The sequence below is a fragment of the Perognathus longimembris genome, chromosome 1, assembly GCF_023159225.1.
Source record: "Perognathus longimembris pacificus isolate PPM17 chromosome 1, ASM2315922v1, whole genome shotgun sequence".
NCBI classification, from domain to species: Eukaryota; Metazoa; Chordata; class Mammalia; order Rodentia; family Heteromyidae; genus Perognathus; species Perognathus longimembris.
In genome coordinates, this window is record NC_063161.1 from 76,229,354 (window position 1) to 76,255,217 (window position 25,864).

The following is a 25,864-nucleotide window of genomic DNA, read 5'->3' on the forward strand; positions in this document are numbered from 1 at the left end:
GGCCTGGGGCTGCCCTGGAAGAGCTGTCGAAATAAGGACCTAGGACATGTGTGTGTTCATATCCATTCATCTGCCCACCTGTGGACCCAATGATTTACTCACCCACATGTGCCAAGAGTTCAGAAAAAAGCCAGATGTGTTCCTACCCTCAGTGTGTACCCAGTGAAGGGCTGGCAGGGGGAGCATATGAGACAGGCTGGAACAAAGCCACAGGAACAGGTGCTCTCTGTCAAATAAGAATCTAAAGCAATACAGATTTGTTTTCAGACCAGGCCGACCTTTGAGATCCTTCTGTCTCCCTAGTGCTGGGTTGACAGCCACACCCTGCTCAAAAATCCAGATTTTTTTTTTTTTTTAAAGAAAAAGCCATTATTTTCCTTTTTTGGATAAAAGGTAATGCAGGATCACAGGACTGGGCTGGTTGGGGGAGGAGGAGCCACTGCTGGTAGAGAAAGAAGGCCCAGACATTTCCTGAGCAAAGGACACTGAAGCTGACCTCAGAAGCCAGAGTGATGTGGGGGTGTGCATGGTATGTGTCAGGAGTGTGGCATGTATCAGTCAGAGGCATGGGTTGTTTGGGAACAGAGGCCAGGAGAGAAGACCCAACCCTCTGGATGGAATGAGACACAGAAAGCTGCCTGCCAGAGTCCTCAGCCCAATTTGAGAAATAGGCCCTTGGTAAGGACTGGCTCCAGAGTCCAGTCCAGTCTCTCTCAGGGATTATTTGGCTCCACCCCACTGCCTGGGGCCAGCATACTGCTGGCCTTCCAAAGGCCTGGTTTGCAGCAAAGGCTCTGCTCAATACAGAGCTCCCAACTCTCAAGCCAGGTCTTAGCTTTTTAAATAGGGTTACAGGTGTGAGCCACCAGCACCCAGCAAGAATCTCTCTCTCTCTTTGTGCTGTGAATAAAAAACTGAACCAGGGCCTTGTGAATGTCCTGGGTTTAGGACACACAGGGACACTCGGTGAGGAGAAAGCCAGGCAAAGGCTGAGGGAGAACTTGGAGGCATGCTACTGCACCACAAGGCTCCAAGGATTGCTGGCAAATATTGGAAACTAGGGAGAAGCAAGTAAGGAATCTTAGGCTTTTGGAGTGAGTGTGACACCCCCCCCACCTTTGTTTCACACATCTAGCTTCCACAACTACAAGAGTTCTAAACTAGGGCAGGCCTAGCAAACCTGTGCACATCTTTGAGTTACCAAGAAGTCAAGATGCATATTCAGGCTCAGTCCTTTTTTTTTTTTTTTTTTTTTTTTCCCTTTCCTTTCTTTTTGGTACTGGTCCTGGGGCTTGAACTCAGGGCCTCAGCACAGTCCCCAGACTTTTTTTTTTTTTTTCTTTAGTGTTCTACCACTTGAGCCACAGCTCCATTTCTGACTTCTTGGAAGTAAATTGGAGTTGAGTCTCATAGACTTCCTGCCTGGGCTGGCTTCGAACTGCAACCTCAAATCTCAGCCTCCCGAGTAACTAGGATAACAGATGTGAGCCATTGGCTCACCTAGGATCTCAGCCTCGTGAGTAGCTGGGGTTACAGGTGTGAGCCCTGGACGCCTGGCTTATTTTATTTTTATTAGTGAATACTAACTGTAGAAAAGGGGTTTCCTGTTTTATTTGCATCCATGCACACAATGGTGCTAGGACCGCAATCACCTCCGCGTCCAGGCGAGCTTAGCGCGTGCGCAGTGCCGGGGTTCTTTGCCGGACAGGTGACTGTGACAGGTGATGTGTGAATTCCTCGGTAAGAAGGTCAAACGCAAAAGCCTGGAAGCGGAGGGAGCGTGCTGGGCCGGTAGGAAAAAGGCCTGGTGTGGCTGGAAGGGGTCATGCAAAACCAGGAGGGCCTCGTGTGTCTTGGAGAACGAGCTCGGAGTAGTCAAGGACATTTAGGGGGCTTCCAGGTCCTTCCGGTCCTTAGCCGTTTCCTGGCCGGCGCCACCCCCAACATGGCGGCTGCACAGCGCCCTCCTGCGGACTAGCGGAAGTACGTCAAAGTGGGCGCCGGAAGTGATGGACAGCCCTGCCCCTTGCCGGGGTCTCTGTGGAGCGGCGGACGCGCGGCTTCGGGCATCCCTAACCTGACAGGCGAGAGGCCCCGGGGCTGCGGCTCCGGCGGCCGCAGCACGGCCCGCCCGCGACATGGCCAGCCTGGAAGAGGTACGAACAACGCCCCTGGCCTCCCTGCTCCTGCCTGGGTGACTTGGGCCTCCCTCGGTTCTTCCCATCTGTCGGCTCCCTCCCTCCTTCCTGGCCCCGGCCTTGATCCAGGAGCCTCCTGGGCTGTCCCGCCCCTCGCCCAGCCTCGAAGGCACAGGCTGACCGACATCACCAAGGTTGCTCCTTTCTTGTCGCTTCCCCCCTCCCCCCCGCCCTCCGGAGTTTGCAGGCCATTCTTCCTTGGCCTTGGTGTCTTGGCTTGGTCCTCACAGGTATGGGACGTCGTCCGTTCCTCCCTGTCGGGGGTCTCTGGGCTTGGCTGGAGCCCAGCCTCTACCTGCTTGTCATGGGGGAGGGCAGAGGAGGATAAACCATTTCTTTCCTACGGGGGACTTAGGACTTACCCCGCATTTCCAGCCCCAAACGCAGCACAGATCTCGGTGTGGCCTCTGACCGGTGATGTCGTGTTTCTGGATTTACATCTGTCATCTGCTGGGGCTGAGATGGGTGGGAGCTTCCCCGGGTTCAGGCAGTGAGAAGCTCAAGTGTTTTACTCAGAATGTTTGAGGCAGGATGCATGGGGAATGGAAGGGAGATGCTGAAGGCTTCTCTGATGTTAAATGAATTTGGCCTAGAAGCCCCTCCTCCGTCCTCCCCCCCCCCCCATCCGTGGGCTTCCCGATTCACAGGGAATGGGGTGTGGCCCACCTGCACATTGAAGATGCTGGGTGAGAGGGCCGGAAAGTTCCAGCTCTACCAGGCTCTGGCATAGCATTGCTGTATTGGCAGATTCCAGTTATGTGTTCGGGACCAGAGTGGGGGAAGGGGTCTGGTAACCTGGTCTTAATGGACCTGGCTCAAAGGCTCCTTCCTTGAAGAAGCACAAGTGGGTATAATCAGGCGGTTCTTGCATCCTGAGTTTCTTCCCCACCCCTCCTCTCCCCCTTCCTTTCCTCACCTCTCTCTCCACCCCTCCCCTTTTCTTCCCTCCCCTCTCCCCTTTTTTCCTCTCCCTTTCCCTCTCTTTTTTCTTCCCCTCCTTCTCTCATTTCCCTCCCCTTCTCTCCCCTTTTCTTTTTGCCCCTCCTCTTTCTCCTTTCCTCCCTCCTTTCTTCTTTTTATATGTGTTTCTTTTCTCACTGTTATTCAGGCCAGTGTCAAACTTAGACTGGCTCAGATCATCCTGTCTCAGCCTCTTAAGTAGCTGGAACTACAGGCACAAAGCACTGTGATTAACTTTAGTTCTTTTTTGCTTTTTCTTTTCTCTTTTTTTGTTATGAACTCAGGACCTTGCACTTAATAGCGTGCTTGCTCAGCTGGTACTCTTATCACTTGAGCCACACTTCCCAGCCCTTTTTTTGCTTTAGTTATTTTTAAATAGGGTTTCCTGTTTTTACCTGGTATCCATCTTTGGACTGAGATCCTTGTACCTAAAGCCTCCTGCATAGCTGGAATGACAAGCACTTAACCAATTCACCCAAATAATTGGTTGAGATGGGGTCTCGCTTTTTACCCAGGCTAGCCTTGAACTATAATCCTCTTGATCTCTGCCCACTGAGCAGCTGAGATTACAGTTGTGTACTATCATGTCCATTAGGAGGATGCTTTTTGAAGATGTTCCTAGAAACAGTGATAACCTTTGAGTGGAGGGCACACAGTCTGAAAGTGTGAGTTCTTTTTGGGAGAGACTAGAAAATGCCACCCAGATAAGCAAAGGTCAAAGAGTTACAGTGGAGGACAAAGACATATCCCTTCACGTTACTCTAGAGATGTGATTTCGCATCTGTGAAAGGATGGTAGAGGAACCTTTTGTTGTTTGCAAGTGCTGGAGTTTGAACTCAGGGCCTTACCTTTGCTTGACTTGTTTGCTCATGGCTGATGCTCTAGAACTTGAGCCACACTTCCAATACATCTTTTTTGTTTTTGTTGTTGTTGGTTATAGGGCTTGAACACAGGGCCTGGGCGCTGTCCTTGAGTTTTTTTTTACTCAAGGCTAGTGCTTTACCCCTTGGAACTAGTTTTCTGGTGGTTTCACAGACTTCCCTGCATGGGCTGGCTTTGAAACTGCGATCCCCAGATCGCAGCCTCCTGAATAGCTAGGATTACAAGTGTTAGATATTGCTGCCTGGTGATCTTATTTCTTTTGTCCCCCATCCTCATCTCTTAAGTAATCTAACATTTTAGATGATTCAGAACACACTTACACATTGTACTTGCTGTTTTGTATATCCTGTGGTTTCTTTGGACGCCTGAGTAGTCAACAGGTGAGAGTTCGGGGGGGTGGGGGGGAGTTGTCCTCCAGGCAGGCCCTGAGCTTTCAGCTCTCCATTATTTGGAAACATTTCAGAATTGCACAGACTTTAGCAAATCATTGGCTTCAGAAACCACTTTTCCTATAGTCTGCTTCTATCTGGATGGCTCTATGGGGGATGAAAGTCAGTTCTGGCCTGCACTTTGCCCCTATGGTGGGATTTTGGGAGATTCCAGAAAATAGTCCCTGGGTATCCTCTCACAAGGAATGTTCTGGGCACCTTGTGTCAGTTTTGCCTGATACACTGCTTCTCTGGGCTGCCATCTTACATAGGGTTTAAGAGGGAGGGGGACCTGCCTCAGTTTCCCCATCCTCCTAGGTGACAGATGGAAACCAGTACTTGTTTTGATGTGCATGGAGGTGGGCAACCTCTGGGTTAAGAATCCTGGGGGGGGGGGGACGCTGGGAATATGGTCTAGTGGCAAGAGTGCTTGCCTCGTATACATGAAGCCCTAGAAAAGGCCAGAAGTGGCACTGTGGCTCAAGTTGGCAGAGTGCTAGCCTTGAGCAAAAAAGAAGCCAGGGACAGTGCTCAGGCCCTGAGTTTAAGCCCCCAGACTGGCATACAACAACAACAAAAAAAAAGAATTGGGGGGGGAGGGAGGGCACTGGCTCCCTCCAGTTGCACATCCTTAGCTCATGGCCTCTCTAGTGCCTGCCACTTGGCTGGGGAGCAAGGTGCATTGACTCAGGTGTTGTTGCAGGAATGCTAAGTTCAGGGGATGATGATTTGAAGGCTGGGCAGGCAGTCAGAGGTGGACATAGTTCCCACCCTGTATGCTGGAGCTGGTCCCCAGCAGCAGGCCTGAGGGGTAGCATCCACACAGACGTGGGATGTGGGGAGAGTGACGGTGGGGCTGTGCTGAAGCTGAGTGAAATGAGTTGAACTCAGTTCCTGGCATTGGAGCACTTTCTCTGAGTTCCTGTCATTTCTGGGTGACATTAAAACAAAGGAGAAAGCTTCATTGTGGTCCTGGACCTGTGGAAATTACATGATGCTTTTTTTTTTCTTTTTTTTTTCTTTTTTGTGGTGTCAGGAACCAAACCCCTCCTTTCAAATGCCCTAGAAGTGCTGTACCACTGAGCCACGTCCCCAGCCTGTGTCTGGCACTTCTGACCTTCGTAGTAGTGTCTTTCCGACCTGGCTGTGTTCTTTGGTGTACATTGTGACTTTTTTTTTTTTTTTTTGGCCAGTCCTAGAGCTTGGACTCAGGGCCTGAGCACTGTCCCTGACCTTCCTTTACTCAAGGCTAGCACTCTACCACTTGAGCCACAGCGCCACTTCTGGCTTTTTCTGTGTATGTGGTGCTGAGGAATCAAACCCAGGCCTTCATGCATGCTAGGCAAGCACCCTACCGCAAAGCCACATTCCCAGCCCAGCTTTTGCTTTTGGAGCATAGAAAACCAGGTATGAAACGTCCTGGATGCCGTGGCATGCTGTGGTGCCTGGCGAGGGCTGGGCATGGTGGCGGGACAGAAAGGCCTCCAGTGCACTGGGGTGTGTAGACTTGTACCCTCTCCAAGGCAGCATGGTTGCCATGGCAGCACAAGGGCTTTCACAAACTCAGACCTTCCATCCATGCACACATGGAAAGTGAGAGGAAGGAGGGGCAGGATGGAGTGTAGGAGGGCCTTGGAGACACAGTTGCTGGAAAGGTGGTAGAAATGATTGTGGGCAGTCAGGTGTGGTGGCACTGCCTGTAATTTCAGCACTCAGAAGGCGAGTGCAGGAAGTGCTGACATTCAGGTCAGCCTAGACTACATAGCCAGACCTTGGCTCAACCCCCCCCCCCCCCGCCAAAAATAAATAAATAAAAACACAGCCAGGTACTGATGACTTGTGCCTGTAATCCTAGCTGCTCAGGATCCTGAGATGGGAGGAGGATTGTGGTTCCAGCCCAGCCTAGACAGAAAGCTCTGTGAGATTCCCATCTCTAAAATAACCTGCAAAAAAAAATATGGTACCTATACACAATGGAATACTACATAGCGATTAGGAATGGTGAAATATTGTTATTCGCAGGGAAATGGTCAGAACTTGAACAAATAATGTTGAGCGAGACAAGCCTAGAACACAGAAAACAAAGGGGCATGATCTCCCTGATATATGACTGTTAAGATGGGGTGACGGAGAGACAGTAGAGACCAGGTCTGTGAAACCAAAAACTGCTTGTCAAATGGTATTTTCCACAGGATTGGATCAGCGACCCAACATTATGTAACTAAAACCAAACAACTACTCAACATATAAAGGTCAAAAATTGACCTCTCAGTGGAATATAATAGCTCAAAAGCTATGTATGTACGTTCATATAAGACTACTGTCGACATATTGTCTAATGTCCACATTACATTTAAAGTCCTAGGTGAATTTCCTTTGGCGTAGGCCACGTGGCTACTCTATATGTTCTTGGTACATTGTGTATTGTATATATGTCTACCTGACCTAGAGAAGGGAAAGAAAAACAGGGTGTAAGATATCACAAGAAATGCACACACTGCCCTACTATGTAACTGTACCCTTTTTGCACAACACCTTGTCAAAAATTTTTTGTTTAATTAATAAATAAATTACCAAAAAAAAACCTGCAAAAAGCTGGGCTGGAAGTGTGTATCAAGTGTGAGAGCACCACCTGAACAAGCATCCTGAGCGACCTCATGGCCCTGAGTTCAAATCTCAGTACTGAAAAAGGAAAAGAAAAAAAAAAACCACCAAAATCAAGAAAATCAAACCAAACAAACAAAAATAAATAGCATTTGTTGCTGACTGAGGAGGCTACTCGTCTTCTGGTGTGTAGATCTGAAAGGGGTTTGGAGAATTTTAGGTCTGGCTTATCTTTCCGCCTGGCAAGTCTGGGCTGGCAGCTGCTCTCTGGGATCCCGTGGAACCTTGACTGTCCCCTTTATTCTCAGGACATGGCCAGCAAGGCGGCTGTGCCCCCCGGGGCAGCCGAGGAGGTGGGTGATGCTCACCTGCTGGGCTTCTCTGATGAGATCCTCCTGCACATCCTGAGCCACGTGCCCAGCACAGACCTGGTGCTGAATGTGCGGCCTACCTGCCGCAAGCTTGCAGCGCTGTGCCTAGACAAGAGCCTGGTCCACACTGTGCTTCTGCAGAAGGACTATCAGGTGAGCCTTGGGGCACTGAGGGCCAGGAGCTGTGTGCTTGGCCCCTGGGGGAGGAGGCTGTGGAATTGGGGAAGAGGCTTTGGAGGGAGTGTGGGAGGCTGCCAGGATTGGAGTTGTGGCTAATTGGAGACACCAGGGCTTTAGGAGTTCCTGTCAGTGGACACTGCTCTCCTGTGAGGCAGTAGACATGGCAGTGAGTGAGGTGTTGCTCTGCATTCACTCAACACCCACATGCAAGGTGCTCAGGAGGATGGAACTTGCTGCTGTGCTCACTGCCCCCTGGCCCCCACCCTCAAAGACCTTGATGATAGCAATGGAATTCAGGCACCAAAGCACCTACGCTGAGGCTCAGCCAGCCCGTTTACCACAGGGTGGTGCTGTAGACGCCAGTGGAGGTCGCCTGGTATGGGTCCCCCTAAGCCCATCCAAGCCAGTGATTGCTATTTTGTTTTTGTTATTTATTTATTTATTTTTTTGGCCAGTCCTGGGCCTTGGACTCAGGGCCTGAGCACTGTCCCTGGCTTCTTCCCGCTCAAGGCTAGCACTCTGCCACTTGAGCCACAGCGCCGTTTCTGGCCGTTTTCTGTATATGTGGTGCTGGGGAATCGAACCTAGGGCCTCGTGTATCCGAGGCAGGCACTCTTGCCACTAGGCTATATCCCCAGCCCTTGTTTTTGTTATTTTATTTTTGGCTTTTTTGGTGGTTAATTGGAGATAAGAGTCTCATGGACTTTCCTACCCCGGCTGGCTTTGAACCTCCATTCTCAGATCTCAGCCTCCTGAGTACCTAGGTTTGTTTTTCTTTATTAGTACTAGGGATTGAACTGAGGAGCCTTTGCTTACCTCCCAGAGTCATACCGCAGTGCTTTTGATTGTAGTTTTCAGATAGGCTCATATGTTTGCTCAGGTGGTAGCAGACTTTGATCCTCCTACCTCTCCCTCTTGATCAGCTGGGATGACAGGTGTGCACCACCACACCCTGCCCCAGCCAGGCTTTTGAGGAGTATTCACTCATGTGAAAAGGAAGGAAAGGGTTACTGCTGCCAAGTGAGCTGTGTGGTTCTGGAGTGAGAGCAAATCTGGAGTGAGAGCAAGGGCTGTGCCTGGGTGTGCTGGGTACAGGTGGAGGCTGTGTGAGTGGTCAGCATTCTCTGTAGCTGGGACTTTTTTTGGGTGCTGGTCCTGGGGCTTGAACTCAGGGGCCTGGGCGCTGTCCCTGAGCTTTTGTGCTCAAGGCTAGTGCTCTACCATTTTGAGTCACAGCACCATTTCCAGCTTTTTGGTAGTTAATTGGACATAAAAGTCTCATGGATTTTCTTCCCCAGGTTGGCTTTGAACCAAGATCCTCAGATCTCAGACTTCTGAGTTGCTAGGATTAGAGGTGTGAGCCACCAGTACCCAGCTTCTCTGTGCTTTGTTTTTTTCTTTTTGTGCTGGTTAAAAACTCAGGGCCTCTGGCTGGGAACATGGCTTAGTGGTAGAGTGCTTGCCTAGTATGCATGAAACCCTGGGTTCAATTCTTCAGTACCGCATACATGGAAAAAGCCGGAAATGGTGCTGTGGCTCAAGTAGTAGAACACTAGCCTTGATCAAAAGAAGGTCAGGGATAGTGCCCAGGCCCTGAGTTCAAGCCCCAGGACTGGCAAAACCAAACCAAACCTCAGAGCCTTGTGCATGCTAAGCAGGTGTTCTACCATTAAGCTGTATTCCAACCTTGCTTTTTTGAAAACAGTTTTGTTGAGGTATGACATATATATTTCACAAGTCACTCAGTTTTTCCCCCCTTTTAGTATTTATTTATTTATTTATTTTGCTAGTCCTGGGGCTTGAAAACTCGGGACCTGAGCACTGTCCCTGGCTTCTTTTTGCTCAAGGCTAGCACTCTACCACTTGAGCCACGGTGCTACTTCTGGCTTTCTCTGCTTATGTGGTGCTGAGGAATTGAACCCAGGGCTTCATGCATGCAAGGCAAGCACTCTACTGCTAAACCACATTCCCAGCCTTCCCCTTTTATTTTAAGTATTGTTATTATTAGATAATTGTGCAAAGGAAATACAGTTCCCTGTCAGGTTATGAGACAATGCTTCTTGGTCAGTGTCACCCCTTCGTTCATCACCCCTTTCTTCTCCCTCAAGCTCTTCCTCCCATCCTCACCCTCAAGTTACATGGTCCATTCTTTTTTTTTTTTTTAATTTTTTTATTATTAATTGAACATAAAATTTTTTTTACAAGGTGTTGTGCAAAGAGGGTGCAATTACATAGTAGGGCAGTGTGTACATTTCTTGTGATATCTTACAACCTGTTTTTCCATCCCTTGTCTAGGTCAGGTAGACCCATATGCAATATACAATGTATCAAGCACATATACAGTGTTCACAGACTTGGTCTCTACTGTCTCTCCATCTCCCTTTGTTAACAGTCATATATCAGGGAGATCATGCCCCTTTGTTTTCTGTGTTCTAGGCTTGTCTCACTCAACATTATTTGTTCGAGTTCTGACCATTTCCCTGCGAATAACAGTATTTCACCATTCCTAATCGCTATGTAGTATTCCATTGTGTATAAGTAACATGGTCCATTCTTTACATAATGTTCATTGAATGCAAATGTACATATAGTGCTTTTTATTTATTAGTGTATTTATTTTTTAAAACTGAGTCTCAACTACGTAGCCCAGGCTGGCCTCAAACTCATGATTCTCCTGCTTTAGGTTCTTGAGTGCTGGAATTACAGGCATGCACTACTACACATGGCTAGAAAACTGCTTCTACAGTGGCTGCACCACTTTCCATCCCATTGGAGTCAGGGTCCCTCATGTGTTGGCCTACAGCAAGGGTGAGGGAGAAAGAGAGGGGGCAGGCAGTTTTCCCTCTGGGCTGCATGTAGCACCTGTGGTCCTTGGGCTTGCTGAGTGCGTGAAATGTGCATGCAGGAGGCCCCTGCTGTGGCTCCAACTCCCTCCCTTCCTCTCCCGCTCCATCCTTGTCCTGCAGGCCAGTGAGGACAAGGTGAAGCAGCTGGTGAAGGAGATCGGCCAGGAGATCCAGCAGCTGAACTTGGCTGGCTGCTACTGGCTGTCGGGCTCCACCATTGAGCATGTGGCGCGGTGCCGCAGCCTGGTCAGGGTGAACCTCTCAGGCTGCCACCTGACATCCCTGCGCCTCTCCAAGGTGCTGTCAGCCCTGGAGCACCTGCGCTCACTGGCCATCGATGTGAACCCTGGCTTTGATGCCAGCCAGCTGAGCAGCGAGTGCCGGGCCACGCTGAGCCGCGTGCGGGAGCTCAAGCAGACGCTGTTCACACCATCCTATGGTGTGGTGCCCTGCTGCCCCAGCTTGCACAAGCTGCTGCTCTACTTTGAGATCCTGGACCGCACGCGCGAGGGCGCTGTGCTCTCTGGCCAGCTCATGGTGGGCCAGAGCAACGTGCCCCACTACCAGAACCTGCGTGTGTTCTACGCGCGCCTGGCCCCTGGCTACATCAACCAGGAGGTGGTGCGTCTCTACCTGGCCGTGCTCAGTGACCGCACACCCGAGAACCTGCATGCCTTCCTTATCTCCGTCCCCGGCAGCTTCGCTGAGAGCGGGGCCACCAAGAACCTCCTGGAATCCATGGCCCGGAACGTGGCCCTAGATGCCCTGCAGCTGCCCCGGTCCTGGCTGAACGGCTCCACCCTTCTCCAGAACATGAAGTTCAACAACCCCTTTTACTTCAGCTTTAGCCGCTGCACCCTGTCCGGTGGCCATTTGATCCAGCGTGTCATCAATGGCGGGAAGGACCTGCGGAGCCTGGCAAGCCTCAACCTCAGTGGCTGCGTCCACTGTCTGTCCCCAGACTCCCTGCTCCGCAAGGCTGAGGACGACATCGACAGCAGCATCCTGGAGACGCTGGTGGCCTCCTGCTGCAACCTGCGCCACCTCAACCTCTCCGCTGCCCACCACCACAGCTCTGAGGGCCTGGGCAGGCACCTGTGCCAGCTCCTGGCCCGCCTCAGCCAGCTGCGCTCGCTCTCCCTGCCTGTGTGCTCCATCGCCGACTCCGCCCGCGGCCCACCTGCCCAACCTGTGATGCATGCTGCGCCCCGGGGCTTTGGCAAGAAGGTGCGCATTGGGGTGCAGACCTCTGCCGGACCATTCCTGGGCCCGGCGGCCTCCCAGCCGGCCTCTGTGTTCTGGTCTCTGTTGAAGAGCCTGCACTTTCTGGAACACCTGGAGCTCATTGGCTCCAACTTCTCCTCAGCCATGCCACGCAATGAGCCCGCCATCCGCAACTCCCTCCCGCCCTGCAGCCGGGCGCAGAATGTCGGGGACTCCGAGGTGGCTGCCATTGGGCAACTGGCCTTCCTGCGGCATCTGACACTGGCCCAGCTTCCGGGGCTCCTGACGGGCTCGGGGCTGGTAAACATCGGCCTGCAGTGCCAGCAGCTGCAGTCTCTCTCACTGGCCAACCTGGGCATGATGGGGAAGGTAGTCTACATGCCCGCCCTCTCGAGCATGCTGACGCACTGCAGGCAGCTGAAGGACCTCAGGTGAGGGCCCTGGCCTTCCCAGCCTCTGCTGGCCCTTAGGGGGCATATAAGCGGGTGGGAAGGGGAGCTTGAGGCCATCCTGCAGACCTGAGGTGTCTGACACTCCAGGACCTACCCTGGCCCGTCCTCTGGGGCTCAGAGGTGGGCACAGCCTCAGTGCATGGCATAGGCTTCTGAGCTCTGGTTCTTGAGGTTATCTGACTGCTGGCTCCTGGGCTCTGCCCAGGCTTCTCTCATCCCACAACTCTTAGCTATCCTGCCTGGTGGAGGCCACTGTTCCTGGATGCCAGAACTGGTCAGGATTTGAACTCAGGGCCTCTGTACTTACCTTTGGGATTCTCAGAGGATGTGTTACAGTTGGCTGGGGCCGGTGGGGTTGAGGTTGGAGATGATTGGCAGCATGCACAGAAGCCCTAAATACATTTGGTTCTGAGCATCCCAGATTCTGTAGGAGGCCAGAGAGGTGGGGGAAAAAAAAAGTGGGAGAGACAGCTTGTGACACACTGAGCACTTCACCCAGGGAATGGAGGGTGCTGGTATCCCACAGGGATCAAAAGATGGAAAAGACAGTGTTGGCACTTGTGGCTCACACCTGTAATGCTAGCTACTCAGGAGACTGACTGACATCTGAGGATTGCAGTTCAAAGCTAGCCTGAGCAGGAAGGTCTGTGGGACTCTTAACTCCAGTTAACAAGTATAAAGCCAGAAATGGAGCTGTGGGCTGTGGCTCAAGTGGCAGAGCTCCAGCCTTGAACAAAAACACTAAGAGACAGTGTCCAGGGCCTGAGTTCAAACTCCAGGAATGGCACCAAAAAAAAAAAAAAAAAAAGAGAGAAAAAGAAAAAGAGGAGAGGACAGATGAGTTCAGAGGCAGCCTGCGGACTCCCAGGAATGTGGCTTGGGGTAGGACACAGCCAGGTAGAGGCTTGAGCCTCCAAGGCCTCCTCCCTAGGCCATGGCCTGGGTTCCCTGGTGATCATGGACCCATGTATGTAAGGGCTTCTCGCTGGATGCTGAACTGTGTGCTGTCCCCACATCCCTGGAGGTTGGCGCCTCTCGCAGTCCATGTCAGGCAGGAAGCTGGGACAGAGCTGAAGTCTCTCTCTCCCCTAGGCCCCAAGGCCCCATAGGGTACAAGCATTTCCTTTGTCACAGCATGACAGGAAGTAAGCCAGGTCTGAGCAGAAGCTGGCTGGTCCTGTCTCCTCCTGGCCCAGAACTTTCCACAACTGCCTGGCCAGGCTTTGTGCTTTGCCCTGTCATTGGAACCTGGTCACACCGAGCCTGTCTGGGTCTCTGTTGGCACTGGAGCTTGAAGCTGGGCTCTAGACTCCAGCCATCCAAATAGTTGCAGGGTTTGAAGCCTAGGTGTTGCTGGAATTGTTGGCCCCTTGTCCTGAGTTGTAGTTTGGTCCTGGGTGTGAGCAGATGCAGGGGAGGGGAGGTGTCCAATCTAGGTCCTGTGCCTCCTGTATGCTTGTGAACTGGACTGGGTGGTTTACAGTCCTCCACCTTACAAGTCTTATCAGTTCTGAGCCGCCCTTCAAGCTAGAGAGGAAACGTCAGCTAGGTGCAGAACACATAGAGGGAGCGGTACCTGGCCCTGCTCCACTTCCTGACCCCTTCCTCCTGTGTCCGTCCCTGCAGCCACCTCTCCCAGCTCCTGCCGGCTTCCTGCTTCCTGTCTGGCGTCCCCCATGTCTTCTCGTGCCTGCCCTGATTGCTCCTAATCCACAGCCAACTCTATGACTTTTAGTCATCAAAAATTTGGTAGAGTGCCAGGCTTTAGCAAAAAAAAAAAAAGGCTAAGAGTTAGTGCTGAGGCCCAGTACCAACACAAAAATCCAAGAACAATACAGCCCATATGAAGGATGGCAACCAGCTCCGTCAAAGACAGAATATGCAAAGTGGCACCCCACGTCCCCTCTCCCCCCGACGTCCCCTCTCCCCCCGACGTCCCCTCTCCCCCCGAGCCCAAGCCTTTGCAGGACACTAGTCCTCTGTGCCACACAGTGGCAGGTGACTGCAAACTGTCAAGGGCACGTCAACATGAGCCTGGCTTCAACACCTGGGTGAGAGGAAAAGACTGGATCAGGAGCTCTCAGTGGAGGAGGCACCAGAAGCTGGGGGCTCCCTGGATTGGGCACGGGCTGCCAGTAACTCTTCACAGGTGATGGATGCACAGGCACTGTCTCCTGTAGGGACCCCAGCAGGCTTCCATGTTAATTATGTGTCCCTACCCAGCAGATGCAGCATGAAGTTCAGCTGCCGCTGGGCAGTGCAGTGCAGCTGTGCCTAGCGTCACAATCACGGTATGGACTGGGGAGATGGGCTCCAGGACATGGCTTCTGTGGCCAGGAGTGCAGCACCACCACAAGTCCCACCACAGCTCACAGGGCAGGCTGGTGCACAGAATTCTGTGGCATCCACAGCCACAAAAAAAATGAGATCTCGGGCCACCATGCTGGCTGCTATGGTGACCGCCCTTGCTGTCCTGGACCTGAGTGCCAGCTGCAGAGTTGCCACAGAGACAGGTTGCACCGGCTGTGGGCCCAGGCACACCTCTCGCTGGAGGATCCTACAGGGTGGGCGGAGAAGGGCACCTGCTTTCCCACACCTGCTAAGCCCAACTTTGGTGGTGGGGGCAGGGAGGGTGCTGCTGAGTCACCTCTAAACTGGACTGTGCTGGGTGGGAGAGCTGGGAGCCACGGGAGCCAGACCTGCCATGGCCCTGGGAGCACTTTCAAGGTCCTGCTGGGGTCTGAACACTTCGTGCATGCCCAAGACCTCTAGGGGGAGTGTGTGTGCAAAGTCACTCCACGGGCAGCATTTGGAAGCCAGCTCCTTGTATGCAGGAAGGTGGAGGCTGACTGGGAAGGAGCAAGGCCAGGACCTGAGGGTGAGGCTCCTTTGGGGCCTGTGTCAGGTGGCTTTCTATAGGAAGAATGAAAACAGGTTTAGCAGTGCACACCCTTGGCACTGCCCTAGCTTTATAATCCTGGTGGCTCAGAGACCTGGATGGTGGCATAGTCCCACAGCGCCACCTGCTGTCTGAGGTGACAGTGGCTGCTCAGTGTCCCAGCCCTTCTGTAGGTGGGGAGGAGTCTCCCAGTGTTGCTCACATTGGGGTGCCTCTGGGGCACCACACCACTCCTGTGTCCCACTTCTAGGTCTGCAGAGGAAAGCTGATCTTGGGTGTGACATCCTTGATGATGCAGGTGAAGCAACAGGTCACCTCTGCAGCCTGGAGAGGGTCTGGTCTGCTTCTGTCTATGGGGACCTCTCCCCCTCCTGCCTCCTACTGGGCTTTGAGCTCAGAGGTCTCAAGCTTGCCCGGCTTGCCTGCTTGGCTGGTCCTCTACCACTTGCTCCATGCCTTCAAGTTGGCTTTTTTTTTTTTTACCTGTCCTGTGGCTTGAATTAAGACAGTGGGGTGCTGTCCCTGAGCTTTTTTACTCAAGGCTACTGTTTTATCATTCGGGCCACAGTGCTACTCTTGTTTGTTTGTTTTCCCTTTAGTGGTTCATTGGAACCAAGAGTCTCATGGACTTTCCTATTTGGGCTGGCTTTGAACCACAATCTTCAGACCTCAGCTTCCTGAGTATCTAGGATCACAGGTGTGAGCCACCAGCACCCAGTTCAAGTTGGCTTTTTCTGGTTCTTTTGGAGATAAAATCTCAAGGGCTTTTTTGCCCTAGTGGTTTTGAACCATTGTCCTCTGAATCTCTACCTGTTGAGTAGCTGGCATTACAGGTATGAGCCACTGGCTTCTGTTTTGTTGTGGGGCAGATCTGCTACCAGAGCCTGCCAGGGCTATAATGGCCACAGCCCCGCTATGCGGGGGGATAGGTCCCTCAGTGTTCTCTGGAAATGTCCTGTGAGTACACATAATGTTCTCTGCTGGCCGTGCCTTCAACCATGACTCAGTGTCCCAGCTGGTGTCCTGGGGTCAGCAGGACAAGTGACCACACACTTGGGAGACTGAAACAAACTCTTCTGGAGAGCAGACATCCGGATCTGGGATGATTCCTTCTGAGCCTCTACCCTGCAGCTGCTGGCCAGAGCTGCCGGGCCCAGTGGGCCTTGGCTGGTTAAGCCCTTGCTCCAGGTGCTGCCTTCATTTTTACATGGCCAACTTTCCTTGACTTCATGTAGTACTGCGTCCTCAGTCCCCAAACTTCTAATCCTTTTGTCTCTGTTTCCTGAGTACTGGGATTATAGGTGTGCATCACATTGCTTTACTCATGGCCTTATAAGGAACCAGCCACAAGGTGTGGAGCTAACCTCCAGTTATCTCAATTACATTTGCAGAGAGCCTGTTTCCAAATGAGGATGCTCCCACAGGGCCTGGGCTTCCATGACTCTAGGGGACTGGCCAGCCTCCCTCTCTTTCTCACTCCCTCCCCTCCCTCCCTCTGGCTCTCAGATCCCCCCACCCCCAATATGCTCCAAGTCTCCTGACCTGCTTTGCTCTTCCCTTGATCCTCATCTCCCAGGGCCCCATGGCCCACCACGGTCTGGGTGTCTATCAGAGCTCACAGCCATAGTCTTCACTGGCAGCCAAACTTAAAAAAAAAAAAAAAAAAGATTTTTTTTTTTTTTGCCAGTCCTGGGGCTTGAACTCAGATCCTGGGCACTGTCCTGGGCACTGTCCCTGAGCCTCTGTGCTCAAAGCTGGCTCTCTACCACTTGAGCCACAGCATCACTTCTGGCTTTTTTTTTTTTTTTTTGAGTAGTTTCTTGGAGATGAGACTCATGGCTGGCTGGCTTTGAACCATGATCCTCACATCTCAGCCTCTTGAGTAACTAGGATTATAGGCATGAGCCACCAGCACTCAGCTTACAATTTATTTTTGGTGTGGGCACCTGGAACTGGTGGCCTTGAGCCTGTGGCTCCCAACTGGAATGTGTAAACTGGCTCACCTCATGGGGGAACCTCTGTGTCCCCCGAAATCAGTATTTCTTTTTTTTTTTTTGCCAGTCCTGGGCCTTGGACTTAGGGCCTGAGCACTGTCCCTGGCTTCTTTTTGCTCAAGGCTAGCACTCTGCCACTTGAGCCACAGCGCCACTTCTGGCCATTTTCTATACGTGGTGCTGGGGTATCGAACCCTGGGCTGAGGCAAGCACTCTTGCCACTGGGCCATATTTCCAGCCCCCGAAGTTGGTATTTCTGTGGAGACTCAGGGCACTGAGTCCTCCCTGATAAGCCTTCCCTGGTGGCGGTGTGGTGGGGTGCAGGAGCCTGGCCTGGGGTCTCACGTACTGCCCTCTTTCCCACAGGCTGGAGCAGCCCTACTTCAGTGCCAATGCTCAGTTCTTCCAGGCCCTGAGCCACTGTGCCTCACTGCAGCGCCTCTGCCTCGTGTCTCGCAGCGGCACCCTGCAGCCCGACGCCGTGCTGTCCTTCATGGCCCGCTGCTTGCAGGTCGTCGTGTGCCACATGTTCACAGGTGACTCTCTGGCCACCTGCAAGAGCCTGCAGCAGTCGCTCCTCCGCAGGTGAGTAGCCTGACTGGTCTTTGCCTAGTCAGCGAGATTTTCACAGGGCACCGTGGTCCCCAGCATGGAGGGGAGCAGCTGCCCTCCTGCAGCCCTGGTCTCTCGTGCCAGTATTGGGGCTTGAACTCAGGGCCTGGGCACTGTCACTGAGGTTTTTCACTCAAGAATGGGGCTCTGCCATTAGAGCCACAGCTCCACTTCTGGCTTTTTGGTGGCTAATTGGACATGAGAGTCTCACAGACTTCCCTGATCAGGCTGGCTTTGAACCTTGATTCTCAGATCTCAGCCTCCTGAATAGCTAGGATTACAGGTGTGAGCCCCTGGCACCTAATGATATATTTTCTAGAATGGCCCAATCCCTCCCGCATTAGGTATAAAAGTTAAATATTTGCCTACATTGTGCTTTGGCTGTTCTACTATATAAAACACCAAGGTCTCCAATAATTTTTTTTTAGTTGGTTGTATGACTTGAACTCAGGGCCTAGGCACTATTCCTGAGCCTTTTCGCTCAAGGCTAGCACTCTACCACTTGGGGCCACAATGCCACTTCTTGTTTTCTGGTAGTTAATTGGAGATAAGAGTCTCATGGATTTTCCTGCCCAGGCTGGCTTTGAACCACAGTCCTAAGATCTCAGCCTCCTCAGTAGCTAGGAATACAGGCGTGAGCCACTGTTGCCCAGCTCCAGCAAGTTTTTCTCCTTCCTTCTTTCCTTCCCTTCCTTTCTTCCTTCCTTCCTTCCTTCCCTCCCTCCCTTCCTCCCTCCCTCCCTTCCTCCCTCCCTCCCTCCCTCCCTCCCTTTTTTGCCAGTCCTGGGCCTTGTACTCAGAGCCTGATCACTGTCTCTGGCTTCTTTTTGCTAAACGCTAGCACTCTGCCACTTGAGCCACAGTGCCACTTCTGGCCATTTTCTATATATGTGGTGCTGAGGAATTGAACCCAGGGCGCCATGTATACGAGGTGAGCACTCTACCACTAGGCCATATTCCCAGCCCCCTGTTTGTTTGTTTGTTTGTTTTTCTCAAGTCTAGCACTCAACATCTTGAGCCACAGTACCACTTCTTCTTTTTCTGTTTATGTGGTATTGAGGAATTGAACCTAGGGCTTCATGCATGCTAGGCAAGAACTCTACCACTAAGCTACATTTCCAGACCCAAGTTTTTATTTTTAAATAATTCTGGAAAATTTATCTGCCCCATCCCATGGTAATGAAAACAACACAGTGATACAGCCACTTGAGGCCTCTGAGGTCCTGCAGCTTCCTGATAATGTCCTCCCTCTCTGGTCTGGCCTGGCCTGGCCTGGCATTTGGGTATGGGCTGTGCTGCTCATGGGGATGTCCCTTCTGAGCTTCTCCAGTCCACGGCCCTCAGCTCACCTTGGTTTCCACAACCATGGCACCTTAGCACTGCTCAGCCGATCTGGGTTTTTGGTTTTGGCAGTACTAGGATTTGTACTCAGAGTCTCACACTTGACCTTATTTGTTTGGCTGATGCTCTAGCCCTTGAGTCATGCCTCCAACCTTGTTTTTTGCTTTATATTTCAAGTAGCTTGAATTCAGGGTTTGGGTGCTGTCTGACCTTTTTTGCTCAAGGCTAGTGTTCAACCGCTTAAACTACAGCACCACTTCTGGCATTTTGGTGTTTAATTGAAGATAAGAGTCTCATGGACTTTCCTGCTAAAATTGTCTTCAAACCGCAGCTCTCACATCTCAGCCTCCTGAGTTGCTAGGATTACAGGTGTGAGCCACCGGCACCTGGCCTGATTAATTATTTTTGAGCTAGGAGTCTCACTTCTTGCTTGGGACAGCCTGGACTTTGGTCTTCCTATTTTACACTTGTGGCCATAGCTGGAATGACTAGTGTGCTCCACTATGCTGAGATTCTTCCATTGAGAGGGGATCTCCTGAATTATTGCCTACGCTGGTATTGAACCTGGATCCTCTTGATCTCAGCCTCTCACATAGCTAGGAGTACAGGAGTGAGGCAGCTTGGCCTGTCTTCCTTGTGGCATTTTTAGTATCTGGCGTCTAGTGATGAGGGTCATGTTGTGCCCACTATGGCCACGAGGGACAGCTGTGTCCCTGACCTCCCTTCATTCCAGATGCTGACTTGTCCAGCTGTGGGGCGGCTGGTGAGGAAGGTCTGGCATACCTGTCCCCGGGAGGCTCTGCGTCTGGGGGCGACCTTGTGATGGGAGACACAGCTGATGTCTGCTGAGATGGCTAAACAACACCAGCTCTGCAGTGCTTCCCGTAGTACCCTCCAGCCCCTCTGCCCACTCTGCGCATGACTGTGCAGAGAGCAGAGGCCCGGGCCCTCCACTGCAGGGAGACCTAGCACAAGGGCAGCCCCTTTCCTGGTGGGTATGGCTGTTATTGGGATTTTAGGCCAGACGGTTGGCTCCCTTCTGTTATGAGTCAGGGGTTGGCGGAGTATGTTGGTTCATACCTGTAATCCCAGCTACACTGGAGGAAGAGATCCAGAAGATCTTGGTTCTAGGCCATCCCAAGTAAATAGTAAGATCCCCATCTCAACAACCAAGCTAGGCATGGTGGTTCATGTCTGTCATTTCAGGTACATAAGAGGTGAAGGATGATAGTCTGAGTCTGGCCCAGGGCAAAAGCACAAGACCTTAACTGAAAAGTAACTAAAATAAAAAGGACTGGGTGTGTGGCTGCCTAGCAGTCTCAAGGCCCTGTGTTCAATCCTCAGTTCTGCTAGTGATAAGACATCAGGCTTTCAGACCTAGCCTGTAAGGGTGGTTACTTTACCCCACAGCTGGATCTTTTTTTTTTTTTTTGCCAGTCCTGAGTCTTGAATTCTGGGCCTGTGCACGGTCCCTGAGCTTCTTTTGATCAAGGCTAGCACTCTGCCACTTGAGCCACAGCGCCACTTCTAGCTTTTTCTGTGTATGTGGTGCTGAGGAATCGAACCCAGGTATTTGTGCTTGCTAGGCAAGCACTCTACCACTAAGGCACATTCCCAGCCAGTTGCTGGATTTTTTCCCCCCTTCTGTAATCTTCTGGCAGTCTTCTCCAAAGCAGAGACCCATCACCAAGCAGTTCAGGCCAAGGAGGCTGTCTTGATTCTGATTCTCAGAATCCTCCCAGCACAATGCTGGCCCTGGGTGCCAGCTCTGGCCTCACTGCCCTTTCCTGTCCTTTCACATGGGTGTCTGCCATGCTGCTGCCTGGGCCTGCTGGCTCACTGGCCTGGTAGAGAGCTCTCCTGGAAGCCCCTTGTTCTTCCTGTGGCCTTTGGCCCTGGGCTCCTGACCTTCCCTGGGGGGTGTGGTGCCTCCCACCAAATGTTGAGTATTTTGTACTTTTACTCCACTGCTGGGAATGAACACAGGGCCTTGCATGTGCCAGCATGCCCAGCATCTTTACATCCTCTCAGATCCTTGCTTTTTTGAGGCTGGCACTCAATATCTCTCTCTCTCTCTGTACATTTTGTGCCCTGTGTGGTGCTCGGTCCACTTGGCCCAGTGGCTTCTGGTCACAGGGGTACCTGGGAGGGCCATGGTGATCATGGTGTGGTGCTCAGTGTCAGGCCCAAGGCTATCTGTGGCCATGTGGACTCACGGGCAGAAGGTGAGCTGTCCTCCTTGGGCTCTCTGTCCATGTGCTTCTGTTCTCCTAGCACAGCATCTGGAAATGCAGGGCACTTGTTAAGAGGGGTGGCAGTGCCAGCCAGCTGCCTGTGTTTCTGCTGATGCCCAGAGAGCATTCTGTGAGTGAGCATGGTTCCTCAAGCCAGGGGCTATGTTGTCCAAACTCCAGGAAAGACCCATCTTACAGATGGGGAAACTGAGGCTCCAAGAGGTGAGAAGCAGAGACTGGAAAGTCAGTGGGAAAGACAGAATTCATGTCAGAAGGGAGAGGAGCCAGGCCTGTGATCCTAGAACTTGGGAGGCTGAGGCCAGAGGATCATGCGTTTGAGGCCAGCCTGAGCTACAATGTAAGACTTTAAAAACAACTATAGTAAGTGCAGGCCCTGCAACTGGTGTGGGGGGGTCTCCAGGGCTACGTGCTGTGGGCCTGGGCCCAGGAGACCAGTTGGCCCTGGTGCTGCTGTCCCATAGGACCCCAGCAGATGGCGCCATGGCCCTCAGCTACCCACCCGGGGCCAGCACCTCCTCAGACCCACCTTGCATTGGGCACTTTGCCTTTCTTGGCCTGTTTCCTGCTGCCTTTCTTCCCTTCATCTCTTTCTGCCTCAGAAGGTCTGCCCCTGGCAGCAGCCCTTCTGGCTCTCACTGGCCCCTCCCCTGGCTGGCATGTTATCCTGCTGGTTCCCTGTGGCCTGGCCAGCAGGGCCAGGTCCCTCTGCCCTGTCACTGGCACCCCCAAAAAAAAACACCTGCCCCTTCTCACAACTGGCTTCTTGTTTCCTTTTTTGTATTTGTAGATTTGAACTCAGAGCTTTATGCTTGTTATGCAGGTGTTCTGCTATGTTAGCTGCACCCCTTTTTTCCTCTCTCCTGCTTTATTGTTATTTAGTTTCTGGGTTTTGTTGTTGTTATTGTTTCCCAGAAGTACTGGGGGTTGAACTCAGAGCTCAAGGCTTCATTCTTGCTAGGCAGATGCTAATCACTTGAACCAGCCCTCCAGTCCTTTTTGTACTGGTAACTTTCCACATAGGATTTTGCTTTGAAGCCTCGGTTGGCTGGAATGATAGACATGATCCATGATACCTATCCATTGGTCAAGATGGTGATCTCATAAACTTTTTTTGCCCTGGCTGACCTTGTACCCCCATTCCCTGATCTCTGCCTATCAAGTAGCTGGGGTTACAGCTTGAGCTACTGTACCTAGGGCTGCTCTGGTTATTCTTGAGATAGAGTCTCACTTTTTGCTTGGGGCAGCCTAGACTTCGATCTTCCTGTGTACACTTCCTGCTGTAGTTGGGATGACAGGCACACACCAGCACGCTCAGCTGAGTTTCCTGTACTGACTTTGTTCTCCCAAGTTGGAAACTTAAACCCGTGGATGTCTTCCTCCTTTTTCCCATCATGCAGCCCATCTCTGATTTGGCTTAGATTTCTTTTGCATCTTACCCTTTTACAGACCCCCTCCTTGCCAAGACTGGGTCTCCAAGTTAGTGTTTGGGGACATGCCTCAGCCAGTGAGAAACCACTAAGCCCAGGATGCTTTCATGGCCTTTTGGGGGATGAGGCAGAAGTTCTTCTGCTCATTTTGACCCTGCTCCTGCGCAGTGGCCATCCCAGCCAGTTCCACTGCTCACTGTGGTAGAAAACCAAGTTAGTACATGGCTGCCTTCTGCACTGGCCCCACCTACCATGCCATGGGCTTGAACCTGGGCCCACCCTGGCTCTTCTCCTGCTGCCAGCTTTGCCTCTGTGTTTTGGACCCTGCCCTGCATGGAGACCCCAAGAGGAGAGTTGTGGCTTCCTTGGGCCTTCTTACTTGTGAACGTGTCTTGCCAGGCTCATGGCTGCTAGGCTGGAAAGGGCCATGTGTCCACACCCTGGGTCTCTCCTGGTCATGTCCTGATGACTCCTGAAGACCCTGCTTTATGCAACTGCAGAGGTTAAAAGCCTGCACCCGTGAGTGGGGGCACAGATGGGTCTCTGCTCATTGCCCATCCCCACTAGTGCTGTTACCTAGGTCTCTGCAGGGTGATCAGGGGTACAGGTGGTTCCATGGGTCAAGATGGGGGTCCTCTAATGGAGGCTTTCCCCAGCCTGTTCAACCCTCCTGGGGCCCCCTACAGTACCCCCGTGCTGGTGCCTCCTGCAGCCATGGTGCCTCTGGGCCTGACCTCTCAGAGAGCCGGGTCTGGCTTGCTGGGATATTGTGGTTCTTGTCTCCAGCCCCTGCATGGGGCCCCACAACTGAGTTTACGTGATGGGTCATGGAGCATCCCCTACAACGAGCTGGTTAGGGTGAAGATGCATCCGCTGTGAGGCCTGGCCTGGCTCCTCAGGACGGGGCCCAGCATCAGATGCCATGGCACCTGTGCCTGCCAGTGCAGGACCCCATCTAGTCACGTATTCCTGCCCTGGTCTCCTGCCACAGCCTCACATCGCGTTCCTGTGGCCTTGTGTTCAGGGCCATGTCCATGGCTCCTGCACAGCCTCACTGTCAGGTGCTCCTCTGTGGCCAGGCCACAGACATGGGGATGGGGGTGACAGGCAGAGCTGTGCGGCCCCTGAGGGCCCCTGGGCCTAGTCCCACCTGCATGTTGGACCTTCGAGGCCTTCACGAGGTGACTCCCGCAGACACCCCTGGGTTTGTGGGGCCTGGTGGACACAAGCACCCTGATGCCTCCTCTGGCTGGCCGGCCCTGCTAAGGCTTCTCCATCTCCGGTTCAGTTTCCAGGCTGAGAGGCCCGCACTGAATGTCGTCATCTTCCCCCTGCTGCACGAGGGCCTGGCTGATGTTATCCGCGACGTCCCCATGGCGCACCTGGATGAGGTTACCTTGTTCAAGAGCAGAGTGGCTGAGGAGCCACCAAACCTGTGGTGGTGACAGGCCCTCCCTGCTCATGGCCCTGCACATGGGGACACATCACAGAGGAGGAAAACATCTTTCTGCCGTCCCCTGGCCCTACTGCCGGACACCCCATTTCCTCTCGCCACGCATGAAGTCTGGGGGAAGAGGATTGGGGTGGGGGTGGGGCAGCCGTGCATCCCTCCCACTCCCTGCAGCCTCGATGTCCCTCAGCTCCAGTGACCACGGCCTCCTGCCACAGGGCTCTGGGATGCAGCTGCCTGTGCTGGAGGAGGCGGGCCGGCCCCATGACACATCCATACCAGTTGGTGGCTGAGGATTGATTGGAGTGTGCTTTTCCATCAAGACACATTTTGGAGGGGTGTGCAGCCCAGTGGCACAAGGCCCTAAATTTCATCCCAGCTCCACAAAAGAAAACCAACAAACGAAAGAACTCATTTTAACTCAGTCCAATCTCTGCCATGTGCCGGGCTGTAGGCCTGTGAGTCCCCGACTGGGGACAAGAACAGCTGGTTGCTCTCAGCTCCCTGGGACAAGGATGGCTGAATAGTACCTCCCCTGGCCAAGCCCAAGGCTGTGGGAGTGTCACACACACGAGTGGAGGGCCAGCTCCCCAGCGGGTCCCAACACCACACTGCTGGGGAAATGTGCACATTAGCTTTTGTCAGAATAACCCCAGGGGGCTGGAGCAGGGTGTCACCTCTGCCTCTGGATCTGTGAGGTACGTGGAGCTGGCAGTCCCAACGAGGGACTTCCCAGGGGACCCTGAGTGGGTCCAGTTCATGCGGACTTCTGATCTGGTCCCCTGAGTGATGGCTCCTGCATGGGCAGTAGGCTTGGGGTGGCAGAGCCCATGGGGCCTTGCTCACAGCCAGTGCCCCGGAGCAAGAGCAAAGAGGGTGTATCCCTTGCCCTACCTGCCCCATCCCCCATGCACGTCAGTTCAGCCCCTCCCTGCCCTTCCAGTCTGTATGTTTGTGAGTCTGTATTGTCTCCTCGCTTTTTGTTCTGAGGCTCTGCTCATGGGCACAGATGGCTCACCAGTGCGAGGTCCCCCTCTTCTACCCTGATTTCCTACTTGCTGAGTCGTGACTTTTCTGGGACACATGGTGCCCCCAGCTGCCCCAGGCTGCAGCACCAGGGCCTTTGTCATCAGCAAGGAGACCTGACTCTGAATGCAGGCCCACACCACACCTGGATCCCTCCCCTCAGGGCCCTCAGCCATCTTCACGCTGCCTCTGGAGCCCTGCCCCATTCTTCCTGCCACTGCCAGCTGCAGGACAGGCACCCCAGGTCCAGGCCAGGGTCCCCCACAGCTGGAAGGTGGCGCACCATGTCCCCACCACCATTGCAGGTCATTCTTACAGCTTTAAGCTGGTCCCTGAGGCCACTGCGTGTGATCAGATCCCCAAAGTGGGGGCTAGGGATATGGCCTAGTGGCTAGAGTGCTTGCCTCCTATACATGAAGCCCTGGGTTCAATTCCCCAGCACCACATAAACAGAAAACGACTAGAAGTGACACTGTGACTCAAGAGGTAGAGTGCTAGCCTTGAGCAAAAAGAAGCCAGGGACAGTGCTCAGGCCCTGAGTCCAAGCCCCAGGACTAGCAAAAAACAAAACTAAAAAGAGATCCTCAAAGTGGTCCCTGAAGTGAGGGTATGGCTGGTCGCAGCAGAGGTGCCGACAGGCAGGGATATGGAAAGTGGATCTTGTGTTTCATTGGGCTCTGCCCGTTCTCCTGAGCCAGTGCTTCTGCTGTAGGAA

At 52.8% G+C, this 25,864-nt stretch overlaps 1 protein-coding gene across 2 annotated transcripts; it reads left to right on the forward strand.

The window, feature by feature from the left end:
• The first annotated feature begins 1,580 nt into the window (after nucleotides 1-1,580).
• Fbxl18 (F-box and leucine rich repeat protein 18) lies at nucleotides 1,581-25,511 on the forward strand. Of its 2 annotated transcripts, XM_048329962.1 has the most exons (5): nucleotides 1,581-2,156; nucleotides 7,381-7,596; nucleotides 10,590-12,124; nucleotides 17,405-17,623; nucleotides 23,962-25,511. In XM_048329962.1, the coding sequence occupies exons 1-5, from the start codon at nucleotides 2,139-2,141 to the stop codon at nucleotides 24,116-24,118; spliced, it is 2,145 nt and encodes a 714-aa protein (XP_048185919.1). In that variant the 5' UTR covers nucleotides 1,581-2,138; the 3' UTR covers nucleotides 24,119-25,511. The 2 variants fall into 2 exon arrangements, with proteins under 2 accessions (XP_048185919.1, XP_048185927.1); XM_048329970.1 differs by lacking the exons at nucleotides 17,405-17,623; nucleotides 23,962-25,511 and adding an exon at nucleotides 13,772-13,850.
• Nucleotides 25,512-25,864: the final 353 nt, after the last annotated feature.

Bases quoted from the DNA above. Each gene is read 5' to 3' on its own strand.
- Fbxl18 (XM_048329962.1), top strand. The intron at 12,125-17,404 runs GTGAGGGCCCTG...TCTTTCCCACAG, and splicing joins AGGCAGCTGAAGGACCTCAG to GCTGGAGCAGCCCTACTTCA. The intron at 17,624-23,961 runs GTGAGTAGCCTG...TCTCCGGTTCAG, and splicing joins CAGCAGTCGCTCCTCCGCAG to TTTCCAGGCTGAGAGGCCCG.